General features: G+C 56.7%; 2 protein-coding genes across 2 annotated transcripts; both read right to left on the reverse strand.

Moving 5' to 3' along the window:
- Positions 1–1,418: 1,418 nt before the first annotated feature.
- Positions 1,419–6,589, reverse strand: VOLCADRAFT_94928 (uncharacterized protein; the record flags this gene model as incomplete). Its single annotated transcript, XM_002954117.1, has 7 exons — positions 1,419–3,196; positions 4,001–4,234; positions 4,819–5,016; positions 5,158–5,205; positions 5,343–5,453; positions 5,832–5,940; positions 6,323–6,589. The coding sequence occupies 7 exons, from the start codon at positions 6,587–6,589 to the stop codon at positions 1,419–1,421; spliced, it is 2,745 nt and encodes a 914-aa protein (XP_002954163.1).
- A 666-nt stretch (positions 6,590–7,255) lies between these two features.
- Positions 7,256–25,456, reverse strand: VOLCADRAFT_94929 (uncharacterized protein; the record flags this gene model as incomplete). The annotated part of the gene is made up of 22 exons (XM_002954118.1): positions 7,256–7,309; positions 7,853–8,253; positions 8,423–8,686; positions 9,462–9,722; positions 10,155–10,613; positions 10,892–11,275; positions 11,853–12,116; positions 12,524–12,772; positions 13,052–13,396; positions 13,865–13,918; positions 14,291–14,771; positions 15,769–16,071; positions 18,095–18,211; positions 18,756–18,877; positions 19,702–19,816; positions 21,769–21,867; positions 22,223–22,296; positions 22,798–23,581; positions 23,746–23,794; positions 24,974–25,052; positions 25,194–25,341; positions 25,436–25,456. 22 exons carry the CDS (start codon positions 25,454–25,456, stop codon positions 7,256–7,258), a joined length of 5,127 nt encoding a protein of 1,708 aa, XP_002954164.1.
- Positions 25,457–26,649: the final 1,193 nt, after the last annotated feature.

Here is a 26,649-nt window from a genome sequence, read left to right on the forward strand (position 1 = left end):
CAAAGCTTCTTGACGTCGCAGGACCGAGGTGAGCCGCGCTTTCTGAGGCCGTCTACTCTTTAATTGCCCATGGAGTATTTGCGTTGGCTCAGTGCAAAATTAACTTGTCCCTCGAGCCAAAGGAAAGACTCCTTGCGTGAGGTTTTTGTATGAACCGTGGGTCATCAACGGCTAGCATGTGGGACTCAGACCGCAATTGAGCATGCGCCTGATGCCGGTGGGCACAAAGGTCAGGGTTTCTGTGCGTGTCCGTTACAGGAGGGAGTACGTCTGTTTTTCTCGGTATTACAATCAGCCTGATCATTCCAACGTTCCATCAAGCGTGTGCGCGTGTGCTGCCGGACCAGAGGCTTTTAAAATGTGCTTCGGGTGATCGTTGCAATAGGTGCGATTGATTTACATAATTGTGTATTGGGTACTTGTGTTTTGCATGTGAATGTAAAGTGTTGTTGCACAGAAGCCGGAGGTGAGCAGCTTGCGAACTGCTTGCTATGGGTGCCTGTCCGTTTCAAGCAACGCAACCCAAACAAATTTACCAGCTGCACAAAGCTTTAAAGGTTGGATTTTTCTTTCACGTTGCACTGTGTTGTTGAGTGTTGGGAACTTAAAACTAAGGGCGATTACTAGATCCATTTCTTTCTGTGCATGCGTCGCAGAACAAGGACAGTTGCTTTTTAGGCCACAAGCTATTAATACGACGCTCACGCCGAAGGATAAAGATCCTGCGGAGTTCCTCCAGATCGCGGATTTCGGCAGAGCGTTTTAGAAGTGGAGGTGTGCATGGTGTGTCATGGCATGGAGGTGTGCATGGCATGGGATTTGAAATCGCCCGGTAACCTTTCTCGAAGCTGTCGTCATCTATAAACGATGCGAAAATCTCGAGATCAGACTATCTAATTTTACTGGGCAGACCTTCATTTCATACTTGACCCTTCATCCATAGGTCCAGTTTGATTTTATCCAGAAATGCAACAGGATCAGGATCTTACGCGGGTTATAATGCAGTTCAAATTTTAAGTTCATGCCTTCAATTTCAAACGACCAAGCAACTTTATCAACCACAAACACTAAAAAATGGGGCTATACAAACCCTCTTCAGTCCTCCCCATCCCCGGACAAGGAGACTTAGGGACTTCACGACACACAACGGCTTCGAGTCGCATAGCTTCGGCCTGCAAGCCAGCCAAAAGGTCTCCCAGCGACGTTGCGAACTGCGCGAATTTCGCGAATTTCGGTACCCAGGTATGCGACCCAGCTGCGCCTGCTCTGCTTGAACGGCGACAGCACCCGCGGTAAAAATCAAATCATAAGGCAGCGGAGCCCAGGCCCAAAGACAACGTCCATCGTTTTCCCCAATATCAAAAAATCGACAAATTGACCTGCCGGAATGCAATATGCCGCAAAGCATAATCCCTCCTTTATACTCCTGGCTGGGCACCAAGCGTGAGTCCCTTTTTCGCCCCGTTCCCGTTGGCGCCGGTGACCGCGGGCGTACGGCCTTGGTCAACAGCCGTTCCACCACGCTCGTACACGTCCATGTCGCCAAAGTGTTGCACCTTGCCGTGGTTGTGATGGTACAATGGTCCGCCTAGCTTCTGAAGCTCCGAAACCTCCTCGTCCCGCTGCCGTTGCAGCTGTTGCTGCGGTTGGTCGTGGTGCGAGCGGCCGTGGTTGCCGCCGCCGTAGTCGCCACCGCCGTCACCGTCGCCACCGTCGCCACCGCCGCCGCCGCCACCGGTAAACTTACCCACCAGGCCTGCCAGCGCGCCAGCGACACCAGCTCCGTGCTTGGCGTGACGCTGCCGCTGCTGCTGCTGCTCCCCGCCGTCGGCCGCTGCAGCGGCGCCGTCATTAAAACCTGCGGTCTGAGGCGTGTAGCCGAAAAACCTGCCGTGGGCTTTAGGAACACCGCCGCCGCCGCCGCCGCCGGCGTCAGAAGCATCGATAGGTCCCGCGGGGTACTGCCGGTCAGCACCGGCTGCCGCCGCCGCCGTCGTACTGCCGCCGCTGCCAGGAGGCGTCAGAGCGCCGCTGCTGGTCGCGGCGTCAGAACGACGGAGCTGCTGCGACACGTCAACCTCCGCCTCCGCCGACATGCGACGGTCGCGTCGTAAAGCCTTGTCAAAGACGCCCCAATGATGACGTGGGTGCTGGTGCTGGTGCTGGTGCTCGTGGTTCTCGACGCTCGGGCGGTGGCGGCTCCTGGCGGCGGGGGTGCCGCCGGCGGCTCCACCGCCGTCCGCGGCGTCAAGCACATCCAGATCGACGCTGCGCTCCCGTTCCCGGTCCTTCAGACTTGTGTACGACTCCCGAGCACGCTCCACGTCACCGTCGGTGGTGCTGCCGCTGGTGTGCCCTGCCGCCGCCGGTCGCGGCGCAGGCGGCGGCGGCGGCTCGAAGGGAAGCTGGTCGTGGGCGTTGCTGCGGCGGTGCTGCGGCACAGCGGCGGCGGCGGCGGCGGTACCGCCGCCACCTGCGCGGCCGAGCCTGCCGGCGGTGGCGGTTCCCATAAACTCCAGCGCAGCGGCGAAGGCGTCAGCAGGGGATGCGAAGGACTCCTTGTCGTGACCGTAGCCGCTGCCAGCACCGTAGGTACCTGCTCCTGGAGGCCCGCCGCCGCCTAGTCCTGGGTAGGCTACAGGAATGGGCGGGATGAGGCGAAAGGCCGTTGGCGGCCCCCCCGTCGGCGGCAGCCCGGATGTGGAGACAGCGGGCGCCTCCGCGGAAACCGACGAAGCTGGCGGGTAGTAAGAAGGCGCACTGGATGCAGCTGTGGCAGCGGCGGCGGCGGCGGTGCCGCTGCTGCCGCCGCCGGCGTGCTCTTCCTGGCGGCGGTACGGCTGTACGTGCAGCGGCGGCTGCAGCGCTGCCGCCCTGGTGCCGATGGTGACGTACCACATGCGCGCAATCATCTGTCGTACCCGCCAGGCCCAAAAGTCTGCACAGGCGAGCGCCGCTGCGGCAGCCATCACCATCGGCGCTAGCATGTACGACAGCAATCCGCCTCCGCCGTGGCTGCCAACGTTGACGCCGCTCCCGACACTGACGCCGATCGACGCGGCCTCCGACGGCGTTCGCTCAGGTACGGAGACGGATGAGCCGTACCGCGACAGATCGCCTGCGCCTCCGCCGCCGCCGCCGCTGGATATTATCAGTGCCCGCGCGGCGGAGGGCAACATGATATGTTTCAACGGGCCTGCGGGGCGGTTGGTTCGGTTCAGAAGCGGTTTATTGAGGTTGAGGAGGAGTTTAGGTCGGAAAGCGGTTACTATCTAAACCATTTTCGGTTCCGCTTGGGCTTCTATGGCGGTGGCAATGGCGCCGTATATAGCGCGCCGTCGGCAGCTGCAGGGCGAGGCAGTCAGGATTTCCAATCCTTGAGTGGACCGGAGGGCCTCCTAGTTTGTTATAGAGCAGCGTGCTATATCCTGGAGCAGCTAGCTGCAGACCCCCCCGCCCACGCCCACGCCCACACACCCCCGTCCCCCCACACAGGGCTGTGCTGACGTGTCTCACGCTCGAGAATCTAGCTAGTAATAGGAAGCAACTGCTGCGGAGGTTGCAGTAAGAGAGGAGCAGCAGTAGCAGCAGCAGTGAAGCATGTGTATTAGTGAGCTGGCTCTCCCATAACAAAACCTTGGTGGTAGGGTTTGGGGCGCATGCGGCCTAGGGACGCGGTATCAACGCGAGGACGGAATACAACGAAAAGGACGAACCCCCACGGAACGAGGTAGATTTGTGACGAGGTAGAATAAAAATGATGTTCCGATCCAAACCCAAACCACTTAAATATTAAAGACAAAATGCCGTTGAAATCCATAATAAAAACAACCTGTAGAAGGGCACCGTCTATTTATTACATTGTAGGCATAAAAGAGCCTTATAATCCACATATATATATTTATGGATTTCAGGCAACAAGAAGTCTCGAAGTAGCTTCAACCCAAGACATCCTTCGGACCTCTATGCATATGGGCTCCAAAAAGCTCACACAACCTACCTGGCACGGCGGTGCCGACGCCGGGCCGCCGCCACCCCACTACTGCCGCCGCCTGCCGCCGGTGCGCCAACCGCTCCGCTGGGACCGCCGCCACTGCCGCCACCACGCCCGCCACCACCCTTGCCGTACGATCCGCCATGCGTAAGCTCAGCGTCGCCGCCAGCAGCAGCATCCCGAGCCACGTACTCCACACCCGTTCTGCGACATGGGGTCCGATTAAAGGATGCTCAGGGCCTCAAGAGGCAGTTGAGGGATAGGGTGTCAAGAGCGCACAGAAGTTTCACGGAAATTATAGGTACGACAAGCAAGGGAGGCTGTATGTGTTCCTCGGCACGATGAAATCTAAGGAAGGGCGACGACGACGATGATGATGATGATGATGATGATGATGATGATGATGATGATGATGATGATGATGATGATGATGATGATGATGATGATGATGATGATGATGATGATGATATGATGATGAGATAAACGTTTTATTACAAGATGGAACACAAAATGTGAAATTTTGAAAGCACACAGTTTTTTCGTCATAATAAAACGATGTCTTTTAAACACGCAAATTCCCGTTTTCGAGTAGAGTTCTGCAGTATCCGTGCGCGTCACTACCAGTGCTGAGCATCTGAGCGAAACAGTCTTATTACGGGCCGAACCATCCCTGCACAGGTCCGCACCTAATACGGTGAACCTAAACTGACGATTCCCCCTTTCCCCCACGGGTCACACGGAATCAACGAACCGACCAACCGATTCGTAACATAACGTAAAAATTCTGGCAATGTGCACCAGCAGTAATCAGTACCTTAGCCTACCTGCCGTATCCACCGCCCACTCCACCACCTCCCAGGCCAGGTGAAGCACCCACGAAGCCGCAGTGCCGCCGGCTTGTGCCGCACGGTGTGTGCCATGTACGGCAGCACGCGTGCCGGCATAAGCTCCGTACGCGCCGAAAGCTGGCAGCCCCAGTGCGGCCGCCGCTGCTGTTCCTGTAGGCTCCGGATCAAGCACTTCTAGTAAAGTGAAAGCGCACAATTAAAATATGCGATATGTGAATGGAAACATATTCGCATATTTGCGCGCCCAGCTAATAGCTGCGCAACGCAACGTGAGAAGGAACGTCAGGTGCGACATCGAGGCAACAGTCCCCTTACGAGGGGCGACATTACCAGGGGCAAAACATGCCAGCAGGCATCCACCCCCTGGGGGTGCATCGGGGTGGTCCGCAGTGGTGAACAGGACAACAGCAGCAGCAGTAGCAGCAGCAGGACAACAGCAGCGTAACAGCTGCCCTGCTACTGCCCAGCCAGGCGTCAGCAGTGTTCAAACGCTCACGTACCTGCTACTGCCGCTGTGCCCGCCAACGGTACCGCCCCGAGCAGTAGTGCCGTCTTCGCCCCCCCCTCCACCACCCCCTCCGTCAGCTGCAAGCCGCGGTGCGCCAGAGCGCCTGAGGGCGGGAGGTCACCGGGTGACCGTCACCCCCGTTGGCCCCCCCGACAGGTTGACACCTTGGAGAAGTCCCCCAATGGGGGGTTAGAGACGAACTTACGAACGAGTGAAGCTGATGCCAAGGGGGCCCCCCCTCCCCCCGTGGGAAAGGCGAGAGGAGGAGGCTAAATAAGCGCATCACAACACGTATCGCTTTTCTCGCCAACCTGGACCGACACGCGGTGCTGCTGGGGCACCTGCACACTCGCTTACTCAGTGACTAACTCCACAAACACGCCCATCCCAATCCTAACCCCCTCCCCCCTCCCCTCTTCCTCTCTCCCCCCCTCCCCCCTTTCCCCCCTGCCCCCCCCCCCCCCCAAGCCGGGGCGCTAACCCGCCGTGGCGGCTCCATGACCCACGGAGGCCTGTACGGCCGCCAGCCTCTCTCGAAGCGGGGGTCGGGGGGGCGTAAGGCCCAACAGGCCCTCGTGATAGGCACGGAGCTGAGTTGTACGACAAGTGGAGGGAGGGGGAGAAGGGGGTTGGGAGAAAAAGATAGGGCCGGGTGTGAGGAATGCAGCCTGGGGTACGGAGTACGGCACTGCGGGGCTGACACCCGCAGCAACAAGCAAGACCACTATTTCCCCTGACAAACTGCAGCGAGCAGCGACAGTAGAATCGCAAAAAACTGCAGAACTGCTAAAGGAGGTGTGACGGCTGCTGAGGTACGCTATGTTTACTAACAGTCGAGATAAGAAGTCGAAAGATAATGCGCTGCTTTATCCCACACATAACCCCGCGCGCACGCGAGAATTTCATGCAGTGTGGAGGCGACATATGCGCGTTGAGGAAAGACACGACTGAACGCAGTACGTACGTACGTACGTTATTGCCGTACTCGTCGTCCAGCTCCTCGTCTGTATTGTATTCCTGCTGCTCGTTGCCGAGGCCGAAATCGCCGAAAGCGACGTCGGAGCTGGGCAGCTGGCCTCTGCCGCCGCCGCCGCCGCCGCCGAGCCCCAGAGCAGCGCGATACGTCGCACTGCGTTTCCTCTCCTCATGCATCTCCGGGCTGAAGGGCGCCCACAGCGGACTCGTCTCGTCGACAATCCAACGGCCCAATAACGCTGTTCGACCAAAAATTTCGTACATTGTCCGTATACGACAAAAAGTGGCTTACGGTTAGGAGAGGAACAGAGATAGATGTGAATTTATAGTTTATTATATATTATTTACTTATATATTACTGATTTGAAAACTATATTTATTTCAAGGGAGGGACTTCCATGATAAGTACCCTCCTAAGTGTTTAGATGTGTTAAACGGTTATCTCATGGGCTCCCCCCCCCTCTCCTTCCCCTCCTTCTGCCCCTGTCCCCTGTCCCCTGCCAGCACTATGCACCCCGAAGTCAGCCCGGCCAGTGCCTTCCACCCTTTCCAGCCCCTACACGCACATACACGCATACTCATGTACACACAGACAGACGCACACACATACAGACATATACACACACCACATCGCAACACAGTCGTACCTCCCCAACCCCGCAATCCTCCCTACTCCTATCCCTTTCCTTCCCTTACTCGCAAGCCCTGCAGCCAGTGCCGCCGCCGCCATCCAGGCCCCTAATACCGCCTCAGTCGCCCAGTTCGCCGTCGACGTGGCATCGCGCAAGAGCCGTTGTACAAGTCCAGGCCGCCGCCGCTGCGGCGGCAGACCTGGCTCACCAAACGCCGTCGCCGCCGCCGCCGTCCTCAGCGGCATGCTTTCGAAGCTAGGTGTACGACCAACCGAACCGGCGGCCTGCAGCGCCCACCTTAACGTCCCAACGGCAGCCGTCCATATGCCGTACAGTACGCCAACCATGGCTCCTATGGCGGATCGGTTTGCCATCAGGGTTATCAAAGTTCAGCGTTTATAGCTTTTGAACCAGAAAAGCTAAACCCTAAGACACAAAGGCACCCCACCGCAAAGCGTCACCGGAAAAACATCAGCAAAACTCACGACTGCACTTCCTTCCCCCCGCACCCGCACACCTAGCTCGGGGTGTGCCCTTCACAGCCGTACACTCCCAGCCATCCACCCCTTTCATAAAAAACAAAGCGGGAGAAACAAGACCGTGAGCAATCATTAAAAAGCTTGAGCTATAAGCGCTAAATTCCAATTGACTAAAAAAATTGCAAGAGTTACAAGACTCATGTGAGCAATACTAAAATAGGCAACAATTTTACAAATCCTTCCACCTCCCGCCCGCCCCAAATACCCTAGTGTAATCACTTACCGGCACCTAAGCCGAAAATGGCGAGCATCACGCCCGCTAGCCCCGACACGGCGCGACCCGGTGACCGTACCGCCCGCCCCGGCAGCGCCAGCACGCCGCCTGCCACTTCCTGTGTCGTACCGGAAGTACGGACCTGGCTGCCGGCGGCGCCAACAGCGCCACGTGCCAGAGCTGCCGCAGCGTGCACCGGCGCCGCGGCAGCGGCAGCTGCCGTGTCGACCACGCCCGACAGTACGGCACCCGCGGTTTCAATGGGTGCTGTCATCGCTGCCGTACCCAGGTCAACAATGCCCTTCACAGCAGCGGCGGCGGTCTCCGCCGGCGCTTTGACGGCCGCAGTAACAGCGTCGACGGTGGCATGTACGGCGGTGTCGATGGTGCGGAGTGGCGCCGTGGCGGCGGCGGCTGCGCCGCCGCCGACGGCGCCACCGACGGCCCTAGCCGCCTCCAACGGCACCTCGTACAGCTTGGTGGCGGCGCCGGTGGCGGCTTGCAGCGTGGCCTTGGTGGCCCGCACAGGTAGCGCCGCGGCGGCTAGGTAGCGACGGCAGATGCATCATGAAAAGATTAAAGTGGTGAAAGTGCGAAAAGGGGGAAAGGAGAAAGGCAAAAAAGAGGCTGATACCTTATGAACCATGAACCCTACACACGTACTACACACGTACTGATACTTAGATACCGTACTACCCCGTGATGGCCGTACCTTCCACGACGTCTGCTGCCGTGCGCACCGCCGCCGCCCCCAGCCGTACCGGCGCCTCCGCCACCGCCGCTCCCAGCTCCGCCCCGCCCGCCACCAGCGCTCGCCCCGCCTCCAGGGGGGCTTCCATCACGCGAGCCCCCGCCGCCACCGCCGCCCCGGGACCCCCCACCGCCAGCGCCACCGGCACCTCGGCCGCACCCAGGGCCACATCCGCAGCGCCCTTCACCAGCGAACCAGCGGCGCTCACGGGCGCCGTCAACGCAGCTGGGGACAAAAGGAAGGGGCGGAAGGGGGAGGGGGAAAAAAAGAAGGGGACGAGACAGCCGGTTGGTCTGAGCGCAAGCTAAGGAAATCGGTTGCGCTTGGTGTACTGTGCGGGCTACACTTCATCACCATACCGCACAATCCGCTAAGTGGTGTGGTGTACATGCACGCATTAAATAGAGGAGTGCAAACTGGGCCCCGGACAGGAATGGACTACTGAGGATAAACGTCGGCAAGTTTGGTTGTCCCCTTTGGCAACCCCTTCATCCCCTTTAGGGAATGATCAAAGCCAAAACGTACAACGGCGTTCGTTCGGGCCAAGGCCTGCACTGATATTCGTCAAAACCAGCCGCAGCTGTAGACGCAGCAGCAGCAGCAGCAATATCAACCGCAGCCGCAGCAGCAAGTGCAAGGAGCTAACCCCCTTTCCACCCCCCCTTCGGCGTCTTGACAACCCTCTTTCCTTTTCCCCGGGCCTTCACTGCGTGCGGGTCCTAGGAGGTGACAGATCTAAACTGCCTGAAACTGGCAGCCCCTCACCCTGCCTTTCAAAAACACGTTCCCCACGTTCCACACACGTTGCACACACGTCAGAACAACGCGTCATGTTCGTTTGTGCATCATAGCGGACAGCCACACAGAACAGCATCATAGCGGAGGGCGTTTCCTTGCAGAATGCAGAACCCTAACAGCCACGGAGACCACGTGGAGGAGGACGCCGCCGAGGAAGCCGTCCCGCCAAAAAGCCAATTCACAATCCGAGCCCCGGCCTTACCTCGCCCCAGGTCTATGGCGCCCTCCGCCGCGCCGCCCAGCGTCCGTACGGCACTTGCTGCCGTATCGGCAAAGGTCTCCACTACCGTTTTGGTTACGTCAGCGGCCGCGCCGACTGGCGCCGCCGCGGCGGCGGCGGTGCCGTGCACCAGCGACGCCGCGCCCCGCTCCGCCGCCTCCATCAGCGGCTCCAGACCCCAGGCGGCTGCCGTACTGACGGCGGCGGCGCGGACCGTCTCCGCAACACCTTGAATCACTCCCCCTGTGGGGTGGGGGAGGGAGGAACACTTAATGAGGTTTCAGGAGTGTGTTTGGAGCGACAGAATACGTACGCGTTTTTTTAGGGTGCACGAGGTTTTAGCTGACGAAGCATCTAACAGTGTACATCATTATAGCAAATCTTTTAAAGGCGCGGGGTCCCTTCCCTTCCCTTCGTTCATCTGTCAGGAATAAGAGAGAGCGCGAGAGCAGGCGGGTGCACCGGTATTTCCTTTCCCAGACTGTACGGCAGTACGACATGTCCTTGGCCGGTTCATTCAGTTTGTACGACACAATCAGAGCACTTTTCAGCGGGTGGTCGCCATTGCAACCTGGCGCCGGAGAGAGGAATCCTGCATAGCGCAACCAAGTACTCCCCCTCCTCCTCGACCTCTCGTCCCGTCCCTCACCTCGCCTCCCCCGTCCCTCACCTCACCTGCAACATGGTGGGGTTTCACCGATTGCGGCCGTTGCAGGCCCCCCACGTGCTCCGTAGCACCTGACGGCGCCGTCACATCTCCCTCTTCAACAACACCGCGACCAGCCGCCTGCCGCTGGGCCTGCGCCAGCGCCGTCGTCGTACTATCGACCCGCTCGTCCTTAATGGCACCCTTGTCTTCGGCGGCTCTGTCGACCCCCTCCAGCTGCAGCGGCACACCCAGGCCAGGGCGCTCAGCGGATAGCGCCATGTCCCCGGTGGTCGGCCGGCGGTACGGCGCCGCCGGCCCGGCGGCAGCGGCGGCGTCTTCTGGGTGCTCCGCCGCCGCGGCGTCGGGAATGAGAGGGCCGGCGGGTGCGGCCGCCACCGGTCCGGACTCCCCCTCCCTGGACTCGCGAGACCCTGGCGCCAGCGATAGAGGCGCTCCGGAGGCGACGGCGCTGCGAACGCCGGCCGCTGGGGATAGCGAGTCGATTTGGGCGGGATTACGACCTCACGTTTGGGACGTGTGTCAGTTTAAAGCAACCGTCGGTTGACGATGGGAAAGTGTTTGTTAGTACTAAAGCATGAGTGAACAGAAAGGGGGTAACTGAAATATCGCGACGTGTGAACTGATAAGCGCTCGTTTCAGGTCGAGTGGAAAAGAACAGGTTTTAAAAAGTGAAAAAAGCACTAAGGGCAGCAAAAGGGAAAGCAACAGAATTTTAGTGCCCGCAACCTAAAGAGGTACGCACCTACGGTGCCCGCAGCGACGGCCGCCGTGCCGTACAGCGGCGCCTTGGCAGCACCCGCCACCGCGTCGATGGCGCCAGCCGCCAGCCCGCCCAGCCCCTCGATGCCTCGCGCCACCGCCTCCGTGCCCGCCGCTACAGCGCCGCCGACGGCAGCAGCGGCAAGCTCCGCCGGCGCTTTGACGGCCGCAGTAACAGCGTCGACGGTGGCATGTACGGCGGTGTCCATGGCGCGGATTGGCGCCGTGGCGGCGGCGGCTGCGCCGCCGCCGACGGCGCCACCGACGGCCCTAGCCGCCTCCAACGGCGCCTCGTACAGCTTGGTGGCGGCGCCGGTGGCGGCTTGCAGCGTGGCCTTGGTGGCTTCCAAGGGTGCGACCGCAATACCTGACGTGAACGAGCGGGTGAAACCCTCGACCTCCGTATCGGCAAGAACGTGAGGACTTAAAAAGAAGAGTTACATGACTTAAGCGTTTACACCGGAGTTGGAAAAAAGAGATGAGGATTAAAAGAAGAGAGATTCAGCACTTTTCAGTAACCGAAAGAGCTGCTGTCAACCGGCGAGCGCAACTCGGCTGCTTCAAGCTGTTTGGAAACGAAACAAGCAAAAGGCACTTTATATCAATTTCAACAAATTTTTCCACTTCGCAAATAGTTACTTTTGCAGCTTTTGGGTAAAGCCACGACTGCTAGGGGAAACAAAGACCCTTGAAGTGGGCGTTTTTTCGATCAGCAGATGATGATGAAGAGAGGGGCAGGCAGCGGACGATGAGGATGTCAGCGGCGGCGCGATAGCCATATGCCATGAAGCAAGCTGCTGTGTTCGGGCAGGCGAAGGCCGTCCGTACACTGTACTACATAATCCAGGATTGGCTACCCTCCCATTCGCCCTTGGAACGCTACATAGGCACAACAACACATATCGCGATGCCGTACTACCGTGTTGTGCTATCTCGTGCCGTACCTTCCACGACGTCTGCTGCCGTGCGCACCGCCGCCGCCCCCAGCCGTACCGGCGCCTCCGCCACCGCCGCTCCCAGCTCCGCCCCGCCCGCCACCAGCGCCCGCCCCGCCTCCAGGGGGGCCTCCATCCCGCGAGCCCCCGCCGCCACCGCCGCCCCGGGGCCTCCCACCGCCAGCGCCACCGGCACCTCCGCCGCACCCAGGGCCACATCCGCAGCGCCCTTCACCAGCGAGCCAGCGGCGCTCACGGGGGCCGTCAACGCAGCTGGGGACAGAATGAAGGGGCGGAAGGGGGAGGGGCGACCCAAGGCAAAAGCCATACAGCAAAACTTGGTTTTGTCAAGAAATGGCCCGTCCCGCTTACACACGAACCTAGATTGGAATGCTATATACTGTTTCGGTGCCACGATGATGTGAAAACGAGTAAGAGCTGTCCTCATGATGCCAGGATTCAAGATCCAAAATACGTTTGAAAAATCAGAAAAGATCCAATGCATTTAAAAGAGGCAAGGACAAACCCGAACTACAAGACTACAAGCGACAGGCGCAAGTTGTATTCGGAGGACTGAACTCCGTACCGTTCCGTACTTCGTGTAACTCCGCAACACACACACATACATCTACTACATACAGACAAACCACAAGCCGCAAAGCTGCACACCGGAGCCGCACCTCTCCCGGCGGCCCCAGCTGCGCTCACAGCTCCGCCCGCAGCCTGTGCCGGCGCCTTTGCCGCCGCCGTACCCGCCTCCACCATCCGCTTAGCCAGCCCCGCCAGCCCCTCCACCGGCGCCACCGCCGCCGCCTCCACTCCCCCCACTAGCTCCTTGGCGCCCCGCTCCACCGCCGACACGACGGGGCTCACGACGGTGCCGCCTAGTAGCGCCGCCGCGCCCGCCCCGGCAACGGCTGCAAAGCCACCTGCAAAGCACGCCGGCAATACGCGCCCAGTCCGTGTTAGCGGCCGCGGCCGCGGCAGCGGCGGGTGGATGGAAGGTAAAAATCAATGATGGGAAAAAATGCCATCACGCCATCAACTGCCAACCGCCAAATACAAATAAAGCTCCTCCAAGATCAGGAGCGGCAGAGTAATTAATTGGATTCAACTCTAGAAGCTTCCCGCCAGACACCCTCTGTGAGTACCGTCCCTCAAGAGGCCGTGTAGGAGGTGTCGTACAACATTTACGACATTGGACAGACCTCTGCCCTGCTGGTAGCCGCCACCGACGCCTTCCTCCTCCTCCGCCAGCAGCGGCTGAGGCTGCGGTACGACATTCACCTCCCCCGGCGCCCGCGCCGGTGACGACGTCGGCGCCACCGGGCCCCCGGCCGCCGCCGCCGCCGCTGCCGCCGCCGCCAGGCCCATCCCCTCCGGAATGCCGCTGGCCGCGTCTGGCGGTCCCAGACCGCCGCCGGCCGCCTCCGTTTCCTCCGTCGTACGGCCCGCCTTTGCCTCCGTCCCCCCAAGGATCTCACCGCCGGCGGCGGCGGCGGCGGCCGGTATTGCCGCCAGCCCTCCTTGCCCAGCCGCCGCGATCTGGGCGCCTGCCGGTACATGTACGGGCATAAAGACATGTACGGATGCATGTAAACTAAGTATGTAAGTACATACTGCATACATACTTTATATGTGTACACGAGCTGACCACATACTGGACACACTTCCTTCCCCCCATAAGCAGAGCCCCACACCCTGACCACATGAGACACGCTTTCGGACTCAGCGCGCGGTCCACTTGGTGCCCAGATGCAGCTGCCTTCGTCGAGGTGAAAACACCTTCACCAACCAACATATTCACCAAACGTATGAACCCCTCGTTTGACCATATGCCGTTTGTCTTGCTACTCTGGGGGTGCTCCTGCCGGTGGTGGTTAAGGTTAGCGTAGCGGAGCCTTCAAGTACAGGTTTCGGCGCGATAATGTCTCTTAGACACATTGTACGAACGGATCAACGGCCCGCTTATCGCAGAACAGTAGACGAGCTGACGGCGGCGGGGAACGCAACCGGCGCACCGTTGTCGGCGGCGCCGCCGCCAGCGCCCACGCCGCGGGCGCTGGCGGTAGCAGCTATGTACGATTCGTCGAGGGAGGGACGTGGTGTACGGGGCAGCATCTCGGACGGTAGCCGTACGCCAGGCTGTAGCCCTCGCCTGCTGTTGTCGTTTCCTGGAAGGGATTCATCCAGGGAGGGAAGCGGTGCGACATTAGCTTGGGAGGGCAAGGGAGACGGGTGATTCCCGGACAGAAAGCGTGTGGGTTGTTACTCGTGTGTGTTTTGAAGGCGTGTCCTTAGCCACATCCGCGCCGTCGGGCAACAAATGCACCGCCGCCACCGCCATGGCGGTTGGAGGATGTACAGCATGCACACGCACATACAGATGTACGGCTCGCTTGTCGCTTGGTCCAGGTTTTACAGTGTGCCCACTCTCCCACGCTCACCCCCCATCTCCTCCGCCATGCTGTCGTACGGCTCCGGCGGCGGCTGACCCGCCGCTCCAGGGGCACCACCCGCCGCCGCCACCTCGCCTCCACCCCCTCCGCCTTCACGGCCTTCGCCGCCACCGCCATCACGCGCCGAACCCGCCACCGCCGAAGCTTCTGCCACGCCACCGCCGCCACCGCCACCGCCGCCGCCACCGCCACCGCCGGCTCCTACTCGCCCGCCGTGAACCGCTCCTTCTCCGCCGGCTGTGAACGCCGCTGCCACTGGCGCTGAGAGGGCGGCGGCGGCAGCGCTAGGGCCGGCGGCGGGGCCCGTGGCGAGCGGTGATGGTACGTGTACGGCAGCTGGGGAGATGGGCGCGTCAGGTGGAGCAGTGGGTGGCAATTCCGTCGAGGTGCTCGAGGGAGGATGGAGAGGATGAAGCAATCGCTGCATGGCAGTACGGCCCTGCTCATACGCGTACGACCCCATGGTGAGCTGTGGAATGGCGGCGAGGGGGTGGGGGGTGGGGGGGTGGGAAAGACGAACCACACACGATAGAAGCTGCTGCCAGGGCAAGAGAGTATCAAACGTAGAACTGACCGAAAGGCGACCGTGACCTCGGGATGACGAAGTGAAGATCAGTGTTTTTTTTTGGTAATATATTACTTTTTTGGGAATAAATGGGGGTCTGAGCCTGGAAGAAATGGAATAATTGGTCAGTTGGCCGTACTGGTTCATTACTTCGGCCATAAGTCGCCCCAAATGCCTTCTGCACATATAAAGCTGAACATTTGGAGCTTATACACTATTTATGTATAAAACATTTGATGATATCACCATGAGACGGCCCGCTGTTGCATTCAACTTAGGTCAACGGGGCATTCGTTCATTCTTGACCAAAGCAAACGGCTCAGAAACTCCGCAGACACTGCTCACAGAGACACTGGCGCAAATGCTGTTAGGTGCACAGAACGATGGTGGTACGGCATGTTTGTTTCCAGACGTCAGGTGTTGTTTACAGCACACCGTACAGCCTTTGAGGGGGGGGTCTGGGGGTGGCGCAGCCCCCCCAGCGACTATACAAAAAGGAATTGTAACCGCAAGAAACACCCAGTTCATTACTCTAGGGTATTAGGCCCAAAACGAAAAATAAAACACTGGTGAAGATGTCGGAAGACTACCTACCTAAGCCGCCAGAACTAAAAAAGAAGAAATAGCATTGCCAATCCGTAAAAAGGTAGGTGTAGAAAAGTAGGTGGGGGGGTGGGGGGAAATCCCAACAGCATTTGAAGGCAGGTGATGAAGAGGTGTGTGTGTATGTACATACATACACAGCACACGACACCACCGCCGCAGCCATCAGCGTGCCGTTTAATTCCGTTTTTTCATCGAGCCCGATACCGCACTGTTTCGTCCGAGATTGATTTTTCTCCTTCCATCCGTTTTCCTTGTTAACCTGAACATCCGCCGGTAAACATACATACATACATACCTGCAGACCGATATCCGCCGCCTCGGGGTTGGTCCACATCACGTGCCGCCGGGGCTCAGGGACAACCGGCGCCGTACCCGCCGTACCCGTACCCCCCTCAATCCCAAAGGCGATGTCTTCGGAGCGGTTCGCCAGGGCCGCCAGGTCCAGGGAGGTCACGGCCAGATCCTCCCACCGCTCAAACAGAGAGAGGACCAGACGCCGGTGGTGGGGGTGACCGCCGCCGCCGCCGCCGCTGGCAGTGGCATCGCCGCCGCCGCTGGCGACGCCATCGCGCTTGCCTTGCAGGCAGAGCTGGACGATCTGCCACCGGCGGGTAAAGGTGTTGTGGTGGTTTGAGGGGCTGGTTGGTAGTCGCCGGTGGTTTATGGTGGTAAAAGGTTTGGTTGCTATTGTTGCGGAGGAGAGCGAGTGAGAAGCTGGGCATGCAAAAAATAGCCCCAAAATATGCCACAGAGGGAAAGACCGGCCAATAAATAAAACTCATTCGACTGAGAAACACGACTCGAGTTTAAGGGTCACTTTGCTGCACGCGCGCGCGATGCTGTATGCGACGGCGTGCATCTAGAAACGTTTACATGCGACTGCAGATTGGTTGATGTGGGCCTGGGGTGCCTCGGAGGGCCCACAGTGAACGGGGGGCAGTCCGGTTGGCGGCTTTCACCAATTCGGTGGCAATGGGAAAAAGTGGAGGGGGTAACACCAAACCGTATCACCAATCCCGGTGTCCCTAAGATTATTTCTAGAAGCGTTTTTTACTTTCACCAATCCAGAAATCACCAATCGGCCATAGCGGTATGGTACTTCATTTTTGGTTGGGTTTCTTGTCCATGCTGCTGCCACCCTTTAGCATTAGTTCAAAGTCCTGGGTTCGATGTCTGCGAACCCATGACATTGCTTGGAGCCGGGGATTATGGCTAGCTTCCGAGATGTGGAATTGATGGACCAGATTCGCGCAGTGTATTGGTGTGAATGGACGAGAAGGGAGCCTAGGCGACAGGGGTCACCGGCCTTGGACTCACAGTTAGTACAGCAGTTGTAGTCATGGTGGACGGTGCTGTATAGTGGCTAGGAATGACATTGTGTTCCAGGGGCCCAGAAAACTCCTACACTGTAACCTTTCAACACATAGCATAAAGATTAACATGACAGGTCACACCCGCCTTTTTTTCTCGTGTGGACTGCCTTCAAGGTCAGCGCCGGTGTGAAAGGTAGCTGGACTGCCGTACAGGTAACCGCCCACCATTCTCGGCCCTGTAGTACTGCCGTACAGGTTACCAACCGTCTTCCTGCTACCGCCCGCCTTTTTTGGCAGTGGGGCGTGGCCGCATTCCATAAAATTGTGGAGATATTATGGAAAAGGACATGCCATTTTATGGAAAAATAGGACCTCATTCTATGGAAAAAGAGAGCCTCATTTTATGGAATCTCGACCCCCCCTTTTTCCCAGAGTGCTCGAAACGCAGATAAACTTATTTGATATTTTCCAGATTCATTGCCCAAACTGACGAAACAAATTATGTTTCTTTTGATTCTTTTACCTGCTTATCAGGGTATTTTACAAAAAAATTGGCATTAAGCATTTTCTGTCCGGCTATTCTTTTTGGCTGCACTAATTTGTTACATAAACATTTTAAAAAATTATATAAGTTAAAAATTATAATTACATAATTTCCATTGGCATAAACAATTACCTGCTGTCCTCTTTTCATCCCAGGAACTTCTATTTCCTGGACAACTATCTCTGCTCTGATCAGCATACCTTTTTGGGTATATGATAGTAAACAAAGTAGGAATATGTAAATATTGTTATCTTTACTTGCTTAAATGTTTTAACTGAAAAACCCAAGCTAGGAAAATTAACCGATTACAAACGAGCCATTGCTCTGCAAAAAATATAATATTCCTGTTGCTATGGTTATTACCATAGCAAGAGGTATTGTCAACGATAAATTCTCTAGCTTAATTTTCCAGCTAGCAGATTAAGATTGAAGTCAACATATTTCAAGGAGTGAGCTATTCGGTCCGCACCTTTTAGCATGGCTTAAAGGCGACGGAGATGTTAATCCGTCCAAATATGGAGTCTCTAACTTTTTTAGTTTTTTTTACCATTTCTGAGGTGCTTTTAAGGTTGATATTGGAACGGTGGAGGAATTAGGGCTATACATGACTCTGCATGACTTCAGAGAATTTAATTTCAGACTTGCTTAGGGTTTGCTTGCAGCCACGCACAAGTTTCCATCAAGGCGTCATATGAGGCTTTCCGGCTTCGGGAAGCCGGTGATAGCGCATTTGTTCGCAGCTAAGATAGTCCCGGCCATCTCACCTTGGGGTTCAGGACGTTTGCCATGGGGTTGGCGGGGTCGCGACGGAGCTTGATGCTGAAATGGAAGGGCCTTATCTCCGCCGTCCCTCCCTGGACTCCCGCGGCGACAGGCTCCGTCTGCGAGGGAAAGAGGGGGAAGGTCTTCAAAACACACTCGTATGCGCACGTGTACTTCTTGTACGCGGCTCATCGTCGGTTGATTATTAGGTACTGACCGACACACGTAGACGTGCGGACACAGGACCCTGATCTTCGTAATGACCAAAGTCACACCGCACCGCATTATTGCTGCCTTGTTTAGACTAAAGACACATCCGGATGCATTATTACTGTTCCGTCCTTTTCCTTTAGCCCGCACGGCCTCGCTCCCTCGCCCAGTAGGGGCAGCAACGGCCAGCAAGCGAGAAAAGTCAAAGATGGCAGAAGGTAGAAATGAAAACGCGATGTAAAATTGGTTTAGATGTTGTGGGAGTGTCCCTTTGCATTTTCATTTCCTTTTGTTCTTTTGAAAACGTCGCAGTGGGAAAAATCAGTACAGGGGACGTCGGGACCTCGAGCGCGCTCGCTTCCTCAATTTTTTTCGCTTCACTATAAACTCTTGTTTTTTTCTCGGCGCGCTGCGCTAGCCGAAACAACCGGCCGCGATGGCGCGGAGTCTCACCGCTTCAGATGCGCCAAGCTTCTTTTTTCCGGAAAAGATTGCCACCCGGGCGCTGTGCACGTCCGATGGAATTCCGGTCGCGAGTCCGCCCTCGATCTCGAACTCGTAGGCGAAGGTAGCGCCTCCGCGCGTAGAGAACATAGGCGAGGCCATAGTATGGCCACCTGGCGGATAAGTCGCTATGGGCTGCTTTGCTTAATTGATGAAGACGTCAAGCGAAACACGGCGAACCGAACTAGTTAGCCAGACTCAGCAAAACTGCTTGATGCTAATGGTAATGAGATTATTGATGTACCGTAAATGTCGCCGCTGACGTGTGCTTTTGGAGCGCGTCTTTCAGGGGTTGGTGAGGCAGTAGGTGGCCGCATGACCCAGGGGTCACTTTCTAGGTGACTAGCGAGCTTATTCCATCTCAAACGTGTATTACTACCGTTTCTTGTTCCCAACGCGAAACTTATTGCTATGACTGTATGTATGTATGTATTGGTTGATTGTCTCCTCCAATCCAAACCTGAAGCCTCGTGCAACATCAACGATCCGTACTACCAAGGGATCCAACCTTACGTCATCACTCGGGTCGGAAACCCATAAGACTCTGATTTAAAAAGGAGAAACATGCTCCATGTTGAAGAGGTTTTTCCTTACACGTGACGGATGGCCCAGCTGCCAGCAAGGATACAGTTAGCAGTTATGTGGACACCAATGCAAAAGCACCTGCCGGCTGCAACTTGCATGAAACATAATCAAAAGGTTTACACACCGCATCAATGCTTGCTGTGCTGCGGAATCTCTGACGGAATGCGTGACATGCTGAACACCCCATCACCTTCTTGGAAATCTTGTCAGCGGCCATAGGGCTGCTTTATCGCCCCCATCCAACCTGCTATACATATGATTGTCGGGGTTCAGCTTGACCCGCGGCCACTAGCCTGATGGCAGTCCCTACCTTCCCCCCGATGTTTCGGGGCACCCTCATCCTTCTCATCACTCGTACCGACTCCTGCGAAGTCAGCAACTCTTTCGGGTTCAGCACCCACTGCCACCAGCACCACCAGTGGAATCTGCCGCCAGATCAACGGCGGCGTCAACTCCACCCTCCTAGTCGGTCGGCTTACAGGTCTCTCACTATAACCGGGTCGGTCCATCATCACCGTCAATCGGCATGGAGGCTCTACCACCCTCTTACTGTCGAGGGATGCTCATCCCGCTCTTTGTCGGAATCGGTCCTGGAACCTCTTTCCAGGGACACACTGTCGCACCTTAACAACATTTTCGCTGTGACTGAAGCCGCATAAATGTGTATACAACATCCAACTCACCGTCTCGACACAGCCCGACCTCGAGCCCTTCGGATGCGGTACGCAAACGGGATCCCACTCTTGCCGTACACAGACGAGTTTGCCTTGCATCCTAAGGGATGGATCGTGCAAATCCCTGTTACTTCCACTCCTCCCTGTAACTAGACCCAAAACGTACACATCTCACACGCCCTGGCAATACTCATTTCAGGTACCCTGCCCCACCCACACACCGCACCAACGAAAGCTCGTTAACATGTCATCTCCGTATGCACGAATGCCGTAAAAAGCCGTAAACAAGGCGCCCATTATAAATGGGCGATACTGTCCCAACCAGGACCGGAATTGACAGGCGCATCTATCAGCATATAGCCGAAAACACCTAGGAACGCTGCTACCGTAGTCCTGACATACACACGAAGTCACGCGTACATACATACATACATACATTCATACGTACATGGTATTGCTATTGGCACGGGGGCAGCCCACAGTGCCATGCCTCTGCTGCAGTTATAAAACCCATATCATTAAAATTAGCTATCATCGTAGTACGACAATACGGCACAAACGAAAAAAACGCTGATGTACACAGAAAGCGTGAACCCACGCCTAAGGTCAAATTATGGTACAATGAGAGTCACGTACAGGTAAGGAAGGAGTTGGAACTCCCTAGGTTCGTTTAAAGGCCTGACAGTACCGCTCATCGCTCATAAAAGGTAGTAAGCGTGTTGCAAGACCCGTATACGCAGTTGCATGGTATGCACATACATTTGGATCTACATCCCTTCTCACACATATCGCACGCGCACGCAGCGAAGAAGATGGACATACATGTTGAGAAAGAGCGGGGGCATTTGAAACGCGCTTGCAAGAGGCCTTCTGGCCACCTTGCATGTGAATGCTTCGCTGCTGCTGTGGCCTGTACACCGCTATATAAACCGTTTTAATGATACAGACAGAAACAGAATACAGATATACTGAAGTGGGTAAAAGGCCGGGCACGGACTTGAAGCAGACACCACCAGCCTGCCTACAGCTTGACGTCGACAATACACTACAGCTCCCATGCCCAAGCCCTCCACCCCGAGGTGCGTTCCCTTCTTCCCCCTCCTCCACCGGGCCTCTCGACCGAATCCCAGCGTCCGTAGGCGGTCACCTTGGGGCTCTCAACGAAAATGCGTGCGCGAACACACCCCAAACGCACCGCGCTTTTCATGTGGCAATGCCGGTCATTCGGTGCGTCCCATCACGGAATGATGAATTAGTTTATGGCGATGCAATTTGAGGGAATGGCAACAGAGTTCCAAAGCTTTGCAGCTTCGGGAAAAAGGTGGGGTTTGGAAAACTGGTCATGCAAAACGCGCCTCGCAAGGGCGCAACGGGCGTTAAGATATTCTATATGCACCATGCAGGGTGATAGGATACGGGGACCACAGTGGCATCGGCTGACATCGGCGTGAGCAGGTCCGGACTGGGAAGTCCCAGCGCCAACGCGTCATACATGCGCACACAAGGGGAGAGAAGGGGTACAGACAGAAAGACATAGATGCAGACAGACAAACAGACAGCGACAAAGCGCGACGCTGCTGGCAGCAGGGAAAAAGATTTCTTCGGTCGTTATCACCGGGCTGTCGCACTCTTACAGCGCAGGCGAGAAACACCACGACGTGCGGCTGCTGCTGAATGAATCTTGATGGTCTCTCCATACGCACCTGCAAGACACTCGGTACACTGCTGCGCTCGTACAGAACGTCATTTTCGCTCCTCTTGCCCCCGTAATACTTGACGTTCCCTTTTTCCCGTTTCTGATGCTGCGCATAGGGCCCGCGTCAGCACCATCTATCATCCCTCCCTCCTGCTAAGACCAAGGCAGAGATTTACGGCGACCGACAGAGCAACTGCTGCGGCCATTGCGGTCGCAGTAGGTTTCGTCCGCCAGCTTAAGCTCCACCATCCAGATTTTACTTCTCAATTAAGCCAGAAAACAGTTTCAAAGCCCTTGCATGACGTGTCTTAGGACGCGCGTTAGCCACGGACGGGAGCCTTTGGAGGGGCCAGGAGCAATACCGCGACATCAGACACTGCACTACAAAAATCCGTGCGAAAATTATGCTGATGGTGATAATACCGCGTTATGTGATGGCATATCAGCAGTCGCGGCTGCACCGGCACCCGCTGCTCGGTTGCTCCTGCCAATGGGGCCAAGGCCACGAAGGACTCCTCCTTCAAGGCAGCGTCAGCTGCGGTGACGCGGCATCACGACAGGACGCGGCATCACGACAGGGTGGAGGAGCTGGGAGTGGCACTAGCGGCGCGGCTGCGTGGGCCTTTTGACTTGCATGCATGAAGGAAAATGACCTCCTGTTGCTGCTGCAGCTGTTGTTGTAGCTGCACAAGCTGATGACGCAACTGGCCATCATCCGACGGCTCCGGAACTGCATCTGCCAGCGTGGGCAGCACCGCAGCCGCAGCCGCCAGTGCATATATTGGGTTGCTTGGTAGGCGGGATTGCGTCCCCCCTGGCATGGCATGAGGCGAGCATGCCAGCCCGCTCGGCAGCTTAACGACGACAGAGCTAGACGCAGTTCCGGCGTTTGCCGTGTTTGCGGTTGTAGTCGTGGTCGTGATGGTGGGTCCGGTAGTGGTGGTACCGCCCTCGTCTTCATCATGTGATGTGCCCCCTGCGTCGCATTGCCCAGCGGTGTGGCTGTCCGTGCTGACGTTGCTGTCCTCTGACTCACCGACCGGAAGACGCTCATGACGCTTGGCCGGCCGGCCGTACAGTGGCGGCTGCGGCGGCTGCGCTGCGGCGTCGGCGCCACCTGGCATCCGAACCAACGGCAGCACGTACGGCGATACCAGCAGCTCCCCCGGCAAAATCGCCGGCAAGATAGTTGCAGGGCCCATAAGCTCAGGAGATTGAAGCCATCTCAGCGCACATGCCGCCGCCGCCGCCAACGTTGCCGCTGCGGAGCTGCCTGACGCCGTCCCCGTTGACCCCCCAGCAGCAGCCGCTACTACCGGGTCCTGCAAATAGCGCACGGATGGAGGCGCCCCTAGTCCCGCCAACGACGGGCGCAGTAGACCCAGCTGCTGCATCTCGCTGATCCGCTGCAGGTTCAAGTCCAACGGGGCAACGGTCAGCGAGCTGGAAGGAGACTGGTCAGCAGCTACGGCGGCCGAGGTCAACTGAGGCTGCTGCTGTGCCAGGCCGAACAGCTGACGAGGCTGTTGGGTGGGGGCCGAGGGCCGTGATTTGGGCACCGGCGGCGGTGCTGGAGAGGCGGCAGATTCCACGTCGGTTGAGAGGGGGTTAGCGCCTTTGGGGCAGTGCTCCTCGATGCAGCGCAGTCGCAGCTCGGGTTCTGACTGTGGAGGGGCCTTGCGCTTGTGAGGACCTTTTCCCTCGAGCAAAGAAAAGGCCGAGCCGGTATGTTGCTGCTGCTCCTCATGCCATGTCGGAAGAGCAGGTGGTGATGCCACCAGTGGTTGCTGCTGCTGTTGCTGCTGCTGATGATGATGTTCCTGGGGTTGTCCCGGGACCGCAAGTGGCCCTCGTGGATGATCTGCACCCGCGGCATTGGCACTTAGCCTGTCTGCTGGTTCGACAGGGCTGGGACTCACATCACCTTGAGCAGCTGGACGCGGCACGTTGCCGGTCGCGCCGGCGGAGGTAATTACACTCTCACCAGCTGTGGTTTCAGTAGCGGCGGCTTGGCCGACGGCCGCGTGCACGTGCTGTCATCAGGGCGGAAGATAGGGAACGAGTTTAAAGGAAGTGTAGACAGATACAAAAAATGCCATATGTGCTCCTGACGCGGTGACAACAAAAGAATGGCATATGTCTCAACAAGGACATCACAAACGTTAGGGAAAAAGATGAGGCAAGCTGCATAGGCGGCATGCCTGCTGTGGGGTGCTCAACCTCTTCGCTCGCTGATGAAGTGCTGGCATCCCAAAGGGCTCGCTCCTGAAACTGCCTGGATGCAACAACAAAGCAGCTCCGGGTCATCTCTCTGTCCACTGTTCACTGACCTCTAAGGCGTTTAGGTGGTGTTACATGCACTGGTCATCATTATTGTTGCTACTGTACACCCTGCCCTCGTGCATCATGCATTCCTTAAGCTATTACAGGAGGGCATTGGGGTATTGAAAAAAGGTTATGCTTAACTTCACTTCACATCCAACAATCGATCAGAACAATCAATCAATTGAACCAGAACTCGACACATGAACGAGACCCGAGCTTGACGAGCGCAGGCGGGAACAGCAGCTGTTGCCACTTTGAAAGCAGCTGAAGCCGACCTCGCGACCATGAGTCGTCTCTTTTCCTCTTACGTGGGTTCTCTCAGGAAGCCGACCGTAACGCGTGAAAAAGATGCCGCATGCGTTGCAGAGCAGCTTGTTCGTTCCTCGGGGCCTCCGCCACTGCCATGGGTGGTAAAAAGCGTGGTGACAAGTCCGGACAGGGGCCGTAGCCGCACGCCATGAACAGCAGCAGCAGCAGCAGTAGCAGCAAAAGCAGCAATCACTGTTCAAAATGCCATTGCAGCGCAGGAAAACGGCTTGTTCACCAAAGAAGGCGGTATCCTCAAGCCACAAGAAACTGACAAGAACTCCAGTTGGCGGCGGTTCATCGCAGGCAGGATTGAATTTTAGCTTGCCACAGACAGATGCGCAGCTGAAGCCGCACAGTTACGGTCTGGACGCCTTGGTTTAACAGCAACCACGGCTTCATGCCGTCAAATAACGTGACAAGGTATGCAGAAACTGGCTCCCTTCAGCCAGCAATACCCGTACGCCGCAACCTACGTGACCCGGGTTGGTTGTGAATGTATCCTGTTGCCCTTTCGTTCTTAACAGGCCGAAGCGCTGGTTTAAGGTTATCAAATATATATGGTGCCTGCCGCGACAAACCTGGGGCGTTGCGGTGACCCCACACCACATGCAAGGTCCGCCTGGTACCAGCCGCGAGCTGCTGCCCGTGCTGGCTGGCCTGTGGGGACCGTGAGCGGGGTGCTGAGCATACTCCTTAGCATGCTTGATCTTCGGGCGTGATGAGCCTACACGAGATAACGAAGTTTACTTGGAAGAGTTATGACGGAAAAAGCCGGCAACAAAGCGTTTTGAGGCTTACCATTGTTGGCTGTGTGGTCCTCAGAATTGCCTTGCGCCGTTGCAGGGTTGGATCCCAGAGATTCAGTCTCAAAACCAATGCCTCCTTCAAAAGCTAACCTAACAACTTCCAGGAGCGCCCGCGCCTTAGCATGCGCGAAAACCCCGCTCTGCAAGAGCAGTTGTGACATTCGACCAACAAAGGTTGAGGTCGCATCCTAATAGTTGATAACAGTCACGAGTAGTCAGCAACAAGATCCTTACCTCCAACATGGCTTCCCCCATGACGGAGGCGAGGGAGAAGGGCAGGCACCAGGAATCGGTTGACGTTCGCTTGTTCCGTTCCGGGTAGCGAAGCGCAATATGTCCGACGAGTCAAAGTGAAGCTGGTATTGAGTCCAACTAACCCCAACGTGCTGCGTATTAATCCTTGGCTCCTGGGCTGACGATTAGGGAACAAAGCACCTCGATAGCACCTTGACAAAACCTTCTGGCAAACTGGCATCCGGCGCTTAGCTTTCCTTTTATATTCGGTGTTTGCCACAGAATAACGAATACAGAGTCCTATCTTATGCAGAGAATGTTCCCTGCCAGCTACTACCGAAGCAGACCCAATCAAATCACGCAGCTCTGACGACAGCGAATCCGTGAAGGAGATAAACATACATAGCAAGAATTGTGGCCCAGCGAATTCTTCGTGTCGGCGTATTGCGCATTCACAAGATAGGAACCCTAGACAAATGAAAACGAATATGCGTCATCCAGCCATTATGACAGGATCATTTCCTTATGGTGTTCCCAACTTTTTACTGTCACATTGTTCACCTAAGGAGGTATAAGGAGGTATTCCACGTCATACTAGGAAGCCGTACGTCAATCTGAACAGGGACAAAGCCAAATAGTTAACAAACCTGTTATCAATTTCAATGCGATGTCTTATGTCCACTTGATGGCTGAGGGGGTGTGAGTCAACGGCAGTCCAACTTCGTACTTGGGCCTCTTGTCACCTCTCAGCTCTCACCCTGAGTGATTCCCTCCTCCATACTCGTTACATTTGAAAGGTTGCAGCTGCTTTCAAGCAGACCCATATGTTTGTCAACGTGAATAAAGGTCTGTTGAACTGCTCAGGGCAACTGGGCTTGAGTCCGTCATCCGCCCAGGCCTTCTCGGCCAAGGCGCTCAAGCACGACGCTCATTAAAGCACAGGAGTAACACCCCCTAATGAAAGTTTTGCATATTTTGTGTCCTCCATGCATAAGTAAACAAACCCTAAGTATAACTTCAAATGCAGGCAACACGGCGGCCTGGAGCCGCGTCAACGCGTCAGTACATAACTAACCCTTTGGTCCAAAACAACCGCAACCGATGCAAACATCATTCCACGAGTAAATCTATCTTATGGAAGCTTTAGATATCATATAATAGACCAAATGGTTAAACCACTCAGCAAAAATGCAATCAGCATAGCGACATGGGGA

Source organism: Volvox carteri (assembly GCF_000143455.1).
Source record: "Volvox carteri f. nagariensis unplaced genomic scaffold VOLCAscaffold_40, whole genome shotgun sequence".
Taxonomy (NCBI): domain Eukaryota; kingdom Viridiplantae; phylum Chlorophyta; class Chlorophyceae; order Chlamydomonadales; family Volvocaceae; genus Volvox; species Volvox carteri.